The sequence below is a fragment of the Mandrillus leucophaeus genome, unplaced genomic scaffold (assembly GCF_000951045.1).
Source record: "Mandrillus leucophaeus isolate KB7577 unplaced genomic scaffold, Mleu.le_1.0 Scaffold75, whole genome shotgun sequence".
Taxonomy (NCBI): domain Eukaryota; kingdom Metazoa; phylum Chordata; class Mammalia; order Primates; family Cercopithecidae; genus Mandrillus; species Mandrillus leucophaeus.
Genome location: NW_012108141.1, coordinates 1,478,378 through 1,488,967, shown reverse-complemented (window position 1 = coordinate 1,488,967; position 10,590 = coordinate 1,478,378). Strand labels below are relative to the sequence as shown.

At 35.7% G+C, this 10,590-nt stretch overlaps 1 protein-coding gene across 5 annotated transcripts in view; it reads left to right on the top strand.

Annotated features, from left to right (window-relative positions):
* RCHY1 (ring finger and CHY zinc finger domain containing 1, E3 ubiquitin protein ligase) overlaps positions 1 to 10,590 on the top strand; it is a 44,542-nt gene that overhangs the window by 2,238 nt on the left and 31,714 nt on the right. For 3 of the 5 annotated variants that reach the window (XM_011966168.1, XM_011966167.1, XM_011966169.1), the window contains exons 2-3: positions 3,008 to 3,127; positions 3,373 to 3,488. In XM_011966168.1, the coding sequence (XP_011821558.1) occupies positions 3,008 to 3,127; positions 3,373 to 3,488 (236 nt within the window). The remainder of the gene's footprint in view (positions 1 to 3,007; positions 3,128 to 3,372; positions 3,489 to 10,590) is intronic. The other 2 variants (XM_011966171.1, XM_011966170.1) reach the window with 1 other exon arrangement.

The window sequence follows — 10,590 nt, the reverse complement described above, 5'->3', positions numbered from 1 at the left end:
GTGAAATAAGGTCATCAGCAGAGTGTTAAGGAGGAAGAAAGAGTTGTTAGAGTTTTAAAGCCAGAGGAGAAGTGAAATGATCATCTAAGTCTTAGGTCTTAGACGCTAGAAGAGTGACAGAATTGATTGGGGAAACGTGATAGTAAGTGTCCACTTCATATGAACCAGCAAGAATGGTGATGCTTTTTCTCTAGTGATATTCAGCTGCTTCTGATGTACGTCAAATAGGGTTTAACCAGGGTTGGGATTGTTATGCGTGAGTGTAGAGGAAGAGAGAAGGGAACTAGGGTGTTGCAAGGGGAGACTTGGAGTAAGTTAGGGAGGAGTTAATGGTTAGAGAATTTCATGCTTGGAATTGAGATGCAGAGAGGGTGCGCTGTTGTTCTGTAGCAGTGGTTTTCAAAGTGTGGTGAATGGACCCCTGGGGATTCCCGAGGTCCTTTCAGGGGGTCTGCAAGGCCAAAACTACTTTCTGTGAATACTAAGATATTTGTTTTTTTTCTTCAGTCTGTTGACACATGCACTGATGGTGGAAAAGCACTGTTTAGTACTACTAGTACCTTAGCTTGAATCAAGACAGTGGCACTGAACTATACTACACCTATAGTTTTTTTTAAAAAGCCAGCTTCTCTTAAAAATGTTGATAAAGCAGTAAAATCATTAATTTTAATCAAATTCCAACCCTTGAATATGTCTTTTTAATATGCCATTCAATGACATGGGAAGTTTTGATCAAACACTTCTGCAACTGAAATTAGAGGGTTGTCTTGAGGAAAAGCTCTTGTGCAATTGGATCGTAAAGTGAACTAGTTGCTTTTTTTCCTGGAACAACTTTTTTACTTGAAAAAACTGTAGTCATTTACATTTGGGTGTTCGGCAGACATTTTCTCAAAAAGGAGAAAAGTGAGACTCACTACAAATGAAAATGACAGTATTTGTTGCCAGTGATAAAATTCAAGCTTTCACACAAAAATTAGAATTTTGGAAAACTTTTATTAGCTTTTGAGAGATTGGAAGCTTTTTTAAAAGACTTTTTTTTTTTGGTGAGATTTTCTTCAATACCTAAAGACTTTTAATGAGTATGAGTTTTTGATATTACATGTTAAATGTGTGAACATTTAGAAGATGTAAATAACTCACTGAACTGGTATTTTCCAGATGACCAATGCATGAGGAAAACATCCATTTGAAGTGCAAGATAGATCAATAGATTTAAATGTAACCAAGGAAGAAAAGTTCATTGATATGATTTCAGATTTCATGTTGCAACTACCCTTTAAGAGTTGTTCTAGTGTAATATCAGAGAATAATGTCCATAATTCTCCAAAAAGGCTATTAAAATACTCCTTTCTTTTCCAGTGTACATATTTGTGTGAGGCCAGAGTTTCTTCTTGTACTTCAGCCACAACTGTTTGAATGCATAAGCAGATACAAGAATTAAGCTGTTTGGGGGGAAAATATAGTTATTTTTCATCAAAATATGTTATTTATGTTAACAAGTAATGAGTTTGTTACTTTTAAAAAGTAATATTTTAAAAACCTATCCTTTTTAATTTATGATATGGTATATGTCAATAGATAAAATCCACATAAACCAAAGCTCTTGGGGATTCTCAATAATTTTAAAAAGTGTGAGGGGATCCTGAGACCAAACCATTTGAGAACGACTGTTCTACGGTATAACTATGAGAATAGTGGGTTGGAGGACAAGGTTATTGGAAATGACAAAGTCAAGGACTGAGAGTTGCAGAAAAAGGAAACCAGTTAAATGTTAAAATCTTTAACGAGCGAACTGTGTTATGGTAAGTCAAGGCATAGGAAGCCTTCAGAAATGAGTGGATCTGCAAGGTCACAGTGTATTGGAAAGTATTGAGTTAGCTCACTGGCCTGGAAATCTCTTGATATACTTGTAATGGTAAAATTGCTGTAATGAAAAAACCCAACAGTGATGTAGATTGAAGAATAGAGGTTTTATTTCTTCCCATTTAACAATTCCAAGGCGAGTGATGCAGATTGGTGATGGGGTTTGTTCCACGTGGTCACTCCAGGGACGAGATTTTTCTGTTGGTATTTTTTGTCATGTTTTAGGGCATATGGCCATCTGTCTGATAGAGCTGAACAATTGTGCCTAGGAAGGAGAGGATATATTTTGGTGAACAACTGGCAGTCCTTGCCATGCATGAAAACCAGGACTATCTCTTACATTTGTTGCATTTTCTGCAATGTTAGATACGAGGTTGGTGATTAGTAAAAGCTAGTAAAATAAGAATATAATTTTTATTATTTTTAATGTAAATGAATTTATCTGGAAATGTGTAAGAAGAGGTTGCCTGTTTGCTGTTTAGGCTCAGAATGAAATTAGGGTGTTATATTAGTCTGTTTTCACACTGCTGATAAAGACATATCCAAGACTGGGAAGAAAAAGAGGTTTAATTGGACTTACAGTTCCACATGGCTAGGGAGGCCTGAGAATCATGGCGGGAGACGAAAGGCACTTCTTACATGGTGGTGGCAATAGAAAATGAGGAAGAAACAAAAGCGGAAACTCCTGATAAACCCATCAGACCTCATGAGATTTTATTCATTGTCACAGGACTAGCACGGGAGAGACTGGCCCCCGTGATTCAGTTACCTCCTACTGAGTCCCTCGCACAACACGTGGGAATTCTGGGAGATACATTTCAAGTTGAGATTTGGGTGGGGACACAGCCAAAGCATATCAGGTGTTGTGGGATTAGTGTTTAAATCTGGGGATTTCCTTCATAATTCTTTTGTTTTAAAGTTGTGTTCAACTTCATACAGACATAGTGACGTTGAAGGGAAGAATTAATATAAAATATGCCAAGAAACTAGTGAAATGTTATGTTTAGGATCAGTTTAGCAGCTGATCTATTGGGTGTAATCTTTCAGTTCCATCCAGGAGGAGGAGGAAGAAATTTTCTTTTTGCATTGCACACTTGGTTTCTCTTGCTTCTTACTGTATGTCTTTTTTCTTCATGGGGGTTAGGCACCTTGCTGTGACAAGCTTTATACTTGCCGCTTGTGTCATGATAACAATGAAGATCATCAACTAGATCGCTTTAAAGTGAAGGAAGTGCAGTGCATAAACTGTGAAAAAATTCAACATGTAAGATTTTATGACATTTTTATTTTCTTTTTAAAAACTGTATTAAGGTGCTTTGAAAACATTTAATCAAAAGTATTATAAATAAGACTTCTTTAACTTCTAGAATAAGCAGTATCTTTGGTTTAGGTGTTTCAAACTTGTAAAAATAAACTGTATATACTTGAACATAAGTTCTAGATATTCCATTGGTAACTCAAAATGTTTTGGTTAGTTTATTGCAGTTTTTAATTATGTGTCTTTTTTAGGCCCAACAGACTTGTGAAGAATGTAGCACATTGTTTGGAGAATATTATTGCGATATATGCCATTTGTTTGACAAAGATAAGAAGCAGTATCACTGTGAAAACTGTGGAATTTGTAGGTACTGTATGTAAAACGTTGTTATCTAATTGCCTCTAATGTATATGCAATAATTGTTTTTAAAATCAACTTTATTTAGGTGTAATTTACATCTGATAAAATACATTCATTTTAAGTGTCCAATTCAGTGAGTTTTTATAAATACCGGTATCTCTTTTACTATCAGCACAATCAAGCTATAGAACATATCTATTCTAAAAAGTTTATTCATGCCTTGTTAATAATTTAATTTATCCATCAATTATTGTGTAGCTTTTTAGAATTTTACCTTTGGAATATGAAAGATGTTTTGTATAAAGTGTTTTATGGGCAACTGAGGTAGAGAATTGGGATAAATTTTTCCTTTGTAAAAATTAGGATTTAAAAAATTATCAAATACAGGGTAATTTTATAAAAATTGGAAAAAACAGAAAAGTGGAAATAATAAAAATAAAATAACCTACAGCCTAACTGCAGACAAGCTACTGTTGACATGTCGGTGTATAAGGAATTATTTTCTTTCTTTAAAAAACTCAAGTATTTTAGATGTATTTTAAAGCATGTATGTAAAGTGTGTCTAAAGTACAGTACAGTGAATAAGCCACTGAGTTTAGGAAAGGTGTGTAACCAATACTGTCAAAGCCCAAGGTGTTCCATGTTCAGTCCTTTCTTCTTGTCCCTGCTGGAGGTAATCGCTGTCTTAAATATTTTAAATCACTTTCCTGCTTTTTTTTTTTAATATAATTTGTTTTTAAGGAAGGATAACCAACCTACCAAAATATACAGAAATTATAAGTAAATGACTTTATGAATTTTAACAAATGAACATACCTTTGTAACCACTACCCAGATCAAGAAACAGAACATTCATAGCACCTTCATAGCTTCCTGTGTGCCCCCTTCAAATTAATACACTTCCCCAAAGGTAACCAGTGTGCTGACTTTTGGAAGTTTTTAATAAATGGAATCATACAGTATATGTTCTTTTGTGTTTTATATGTTTTAAGGCCATGTCTTTCAGTGGTCACATACTTAAAATTATTACATTTTCCTGTATGATTGACCCATTTATTATTATATAATGTGCCTTTTTATCTTTAGTAATATTTCCTGCCCTAGGCTCTACTGTATCTGTATCAGCTTTCTTTTGATGAGTTTTTGCATGTATATCCTTTTCCATGTAGACATTTTTGTACACTTACATTTAAGGCATGTGCCTTGTAAAACAGCATATAGTTGAGTTTTAACTTTTCAATCCAGTTAGATAAAACTGTCTTTTACTTGGAGTATGTAGTTTGTTTTTTATTAATGTAGTTAGGATATATTTGTGTTTCAGTCTACAATTTTGGTAGTTTCTATTGCCTTATTATTTGTCTTTTTTTCCTCTCCTTTCTTGTCTTCTTTGGATTAATCCGTTGCTTTCCTATTTTGCTTTTATTCTCTATAGGCTTGTTAGTTATGCATTTTTCCATTATTTTCTTAGTGGTTATCCTAGAAATTATAACATACATCATTGGCTTACTAAAATAATATATTTATCACTTCTTGGATAATGTTAGGACTTTAAACACTAAGAGTCTTTATATATAGTGCTATTGTTGTTATATATTTACCGTTTCTATTGCCCTTCTTTCCTATAAGTCTCCAGCATTGTCTTTGGAGTTAGTTTTCTTCTGCTTGAAGAACTGTCTTTAGTATTTCTTCTAGTGAGGTCCTGCTGATGATACATTCTCTCAGTTTGGTTTTTTTCTTTGTTTCTGAAAAATGTCTTCTTTTGCCTTCATTTTTGAATATTTTTGCTGGGTGTAGAATTCTAAGTTTACAGGTGTTGGTTCCCCCTGACCTTCCAACAGTTTAAAGATATTCTGGTTCCATGGTTTCTGTTTAAAAATATCACCTCTCTGGCGGGCGCCTGTAGTCCCACCTACTCGGGAGGCTGAGGCAGGAGAATGGCGTAAACCCGGGAGACGGAGCTTGCAGTGAGCTGAGATCCGGCCACTGCACACCAGCCTGGGCGACAGAGCGAGACTCCGTCTCAAAAAAAAAAAAAAAAAAAAATCACCTCTCAGGATTATTATTGCTTCTTTGAAAGTAAAGTGTCTTTTATCCTCCTCTTGCTGTTTTTTAAGTTGTTAGCATTTTTTCCATGTGTCCAGGTTTGATTGAGTGTAATATTTATCTGGCTTGGGGTTTGTAGCATTTCTTGAATCTGTGGCTTGATGTCCTCTGTCAATTTTGGAATATTTTTGACCAGTTTCTGTTCAGATAATGTTTCTTTACCATTTTCCCACCTCTTCTAAGACTCCATTCCATAGATCTTTTTACTGCATCCCATATCTCTTTTTTTTTTAATATGTATTTCTCCTACTTTGATTTTCTGTATGCTTAAATTGGACACTTTCCACGGATTATCTTCCAGGTCTCTATTCTGCTGTGTTGAATCTGCTGTTAAGCCTACCAAGTTATCTATTTATTTATTTAAGTTATGAAATTTATATCGAATCTTCATTCTTGTTATTTTCCAGTTGTCAGGTGAAATTCTTTACCTTTTTTTTCTTTGAATGTATTGATCACATAATTTAAAGGGCTGTGCCTTATGACTCTAATATCTTGATTACCTATGGGTAGGTTTTGTTTTCTGTTTTTTCCCCATTGGTGTTTGGTTCTGCCTTTTGACATGCTTGATTTTTTTTTTTTTTTAGTTGATTGTTGGACATAATATGTAAAAATTTGTTAAGCTCTGGAAGCTATTTTTTTTTTCCAGAGAGAATTTATTTTTCTTTCAGAAGGTAGTTAATGTAGGGATGGATAACCTTAATCCAATTTAGCATTGATATGATTAGAGTCTAATTTTTGTTTTTTTTGTATGTCCTGTTCTATTTTGTTTTTTCTTTTTCCCCCTTTATTCTTATGCTCCTAGGACTTGGTCCCTTGGAGATCTTGACTTAAAGCTAGGGTTGCTTACCAGGCCCATCTCTTTTGTGGTGGAACCTGGACTCCAAATTTTGGCCCCCTAGCATAGGAATACTTTCAGAGGATTTACTCAGTTTCTTAGGCTCTTACCTGTTGCTCTCTGTTTAGTTTCTTAGCTTGTCACAACACAGTTTAGGGTCTAAAAATCTTTCAAGGAAGAAAGAAGTAGAGACTATTGACTTTGCCTCAGTGTATTTCCTTTCTCTCTGATATCTTTGCCCTTCAAGCACTTAGTTGCGCTTTACTACTTTTAAACAACTTGTTTGTTTTCTTTAAATTGAGCTTTTCTAGTTCTCAGTAAGAGTTTTAGTCCTATAGAAGCTACTTCGTCATTGTGGAAGTAGAAGGTATAATATATGTTTTGTTTTGCTTATTTTAAAAATCATATATATGGCCTTTTTTTTTTTTTTTTTTTTGAGACGGAGTCTCGCTCTGTCGCCCGGGCTGGAGTGCAGTGGCTGGATCTCAGCTCACTGCAAGCTCCGCCTCCCGGGTTTACGCCATTCTCCTGCCTCAGCCTCCCGTGTAGCTGGGACTACAGGCGCCCGCCACCATGCCCGGCTAATTTTTTTGTATTTTTAGTAGAGACGGGGTTTCACCGTGTTAGCCAGGATGGTCTCAATCTCCTGACCTCGTGATCCGCCCGTCTCGGCCTCCCAAAGTGCTAGGATTACAGGCTTGAGCCACCGCGCCCGGCTATATGGCCTTTCTTGCGTTTTTTTTTTTTTTTTTTTTTTAAACTGAGCCCTGTTTCTAAGAGTCATCCTATTTGATTAATTAACTCTAATTTATTTTCACTTTTGTAGTGTTATTTTGTATATCACATCTACACATAGCTTCTAATTACCATACACAACCAAGAAAATCATACCCTCTTTTATTAGTTGATTTATTGACTTTCAAGTTATTGTTACTGCAAAGTACACATCTCATGCTACATGGTAAATATTAAACTTCATGAGATCATGGTATTTTCATATTTTAAATTTCCATACCTGGGGGTGCTTTATGTCAGGGTCCCCAGTGCTTGGGGCGTGGATTCTGGTGCATGCCCTGTTAGGAACTGAGCTACACAGCAGCGGGTGAGTGGTGGGTGATCGAGCGTTGCTGTCTGAGCTCTGCTTCCTGTCACATCAGTGGTGGCATTAGATTCTCATGCTCCTGTCACATCAGTGGTGGCATTAGATTCTCATGGGAGCGCAAACCCTATTGTGAACTGTGTATGCAAGGTATCTAGGTTGTGTCTCCTTATGAGAATCTAATGCCTGATTATCTGAGGTGGAACAGTTTCATCCCGAAACCATCCCCCAACCTTGGTCCATGGAAAAATTGTCTTCCATGAAATCAGTCCCTGGTGCCAAAAAGGTTGGTGACCACTGCCTTATATACAGTAGGTGCACAGTAATGTGTAGGCAGTATATCTTTGGCAGTGTTTTCAGTATTATAATAACCCTGAATATACTAGAAAAATTAATCGTCACCATTTACCATTTAAGTATAATGGATTCTTTTTATTTTAGAAAATATTTTAAAGCCCTTTTATGAATAATATGCAGATGAAAGAATAAAGGGTAGTGAAAAACAACTTCATTGGAAATTTTACTAAGAATTTGAACACTACAAACCCAAATTTTAATTCCATGTGTTTCAAGTTGAAGATAATGTGTGCTCAAATATGTCAGTGTCCTTTGTAACTGCAGTTGACCCTTGAACAATGTGGGGGTTAAGGGCACCAACTGCCAACTCAGTTGAAAATCTGAGTGTAACTTTCAACTCCCCACAACTTAACTACTAATAGCCTGGTACTGACTGAAAGTCTTACCAATAATACAAACAGTGAATTAATACATATTTTGTATGTTACATGTATTATATATTATATACTATATTCTTACAATAAACTAGAGAAAAATATTAGGACAATCATAAGGAGAAAATATGTTAACTGTTCATAAAGTGGAAATGGATCATCATAAAGGTCTTCATCCTTCTTCATGTTGAGTAGGCTGAAAAGGGGAAGAAGGGAGATTGGTTTTGCTATCTCGGGTGACAGAGGTAGAAGAAAATCTGCTTATAAGTAGGCTTGTGTACTTCAAATTTATGTTGTTCAAGGGTCAACTGTATTTACTTGTCAGTTGTCATGCTTGAATCTGGCACGTGTGCATCGTGTAAATAACTGATTCTAGATTTTAGACACATTTCTGATAGGTTCTAGCTTGTAATTACTTCTGGTTCTTCTTGTATTTGCATCATCAGAATGCAATACTAATTCCAGATCTCAAATACACAACTAATAAGTGTTGGCTTATCATTACTTCTGTACATACATTACCAAATTCAAATCCATTTGAGAAGTTTGAGAGTCATAATTTGATTGAAGAAAAGATGACTTTCTTCTTAATTGCATGCTTTGTAATTGCAAAACGTTTTGATGAATTTTTTTCATTTTTACATCATCTGTTTCCTTCTAAGTACTTTTACGTATGTACCTGCTTTCAACGTTTGTCCACTTATGAACCATATTAAGTAAAGTTTGGTGTACAAACATCATAAAAGATGGAAGAATATTACACACATCCTTTTAGCAAAATAGGGTGGTCCAGGTTTTTGTCATGAAATAATGTAATTTGAAATCCTTCCTAGTAAATGACTAAGTGAGGATACCATTTTTTTTTTTTTTTTTTTAAATTTTTTTTTTGGAGTCTCGCTCTGTCACCCACGCTGGAGCGCAGTGGCGTGATGTTGGCTCACTGCAACCTCCGCCTCCTGGGTTCAAGCAGTTCTCCTGCCTCAGCCTCCCGAGTAGCTGGGATTACAGGCACTTGCCACCATGCCCGGTTAATTTTTGTATGTTTAGTAGGGATGGCGCTTCACTCTGTTAGCCAGGATGGTCTTGATCTCCTGACCTCGTGATCCGTCCGCCTTGGCCTCCCAAAGTGCTGGAATTACAGGCGTGAGCCACTGCGCCCGGCCACCATATTTTCTTTTTGTCCTTAGAGATATATTGTTCATTCCTTTTTTTCAGTGAGACCGTTCATATAGTACATCATCTGAAAATCATAATCTGATTTATTTCTTATAGGATTGATTTCACTATCATCATATTCACCATCACCAGAGCACTGGTTCTCAACTGGGGACAGTTTTTTCCTAGGTGATATCTGGCAATGCCTGGAGACATTTTCAGCTGTTGTAACCAGGGGGTGAGGGGTAGTGGATGCTAATGATATCTACTGGATAGAGACCAGGGATGCTACTAAACATCCTATAATGTGCAAGATACTTTCCTGCCATAAAGTATTATCTGGTTTAAAATGTAAATATTGCCTAGGTGGAGAACCTTCTAGTCTAGAGTGGTTATCTGCCTTTTTGCATTTATCTTCTATTTCATCTAAAATTTCCTGTCTTTTTTTTTCTATTTGTGAAAAATGAAAAATTCTGATTTCTCAACTGTGTTCAAGGAGAACTACAAAGAAGGTATCTGCAGACTCTTTAATGCCTTCTGGAAAGATGATGTAATACTTTGAGCAGTATGGAAAGAAAACTGAATGATTATGCATTAGTGATTATTTCATGTCGTTCTTTCATATTTCCACATGAAAGGTCTTTCTACCATGCTTTGCATTTTAGTCTTCTTGTTAGGATAGTTGGGAACAATTGATAATTAATGTGAAAGGATTCCTAGGATACTGAAATACCAAAATTAGGAAAAATAAGATTATTAAGGTACCATAATGTATCAGATTTATGAAAGCGTTCAATGGACCCATATGGTAATTGCAAACAGAATAGAATGAGTTTATTCTATTAAATAAAAAGCAGATTTTCTTCCTTGGAAGATTTCTAAAGAAAGAATAAATGTCATAATATATTCATCTTTAAAACAATTGATTAAAAAAAGAACTAGACCAGGGTACAGAGTGGATATTGTTTAAAAAAGGCTTTTGCAGTCATAAAGATTTGTTAAATGCTGAGTTTAATTAAAATCCCTTCTCAGAACTTTTTTTTTTTGAGACAGAGTTTCGCTCTTGTTGTCCAGGCTGGAGTGAAACGGCACTATCTTGGCTCACTGAAACCTCTGCCTTCTGGTTTCAAGAGATTCTCCTGCCTCAAGCATCCCGAGTAGCTGGGATTACAGGCATGTGCCACCA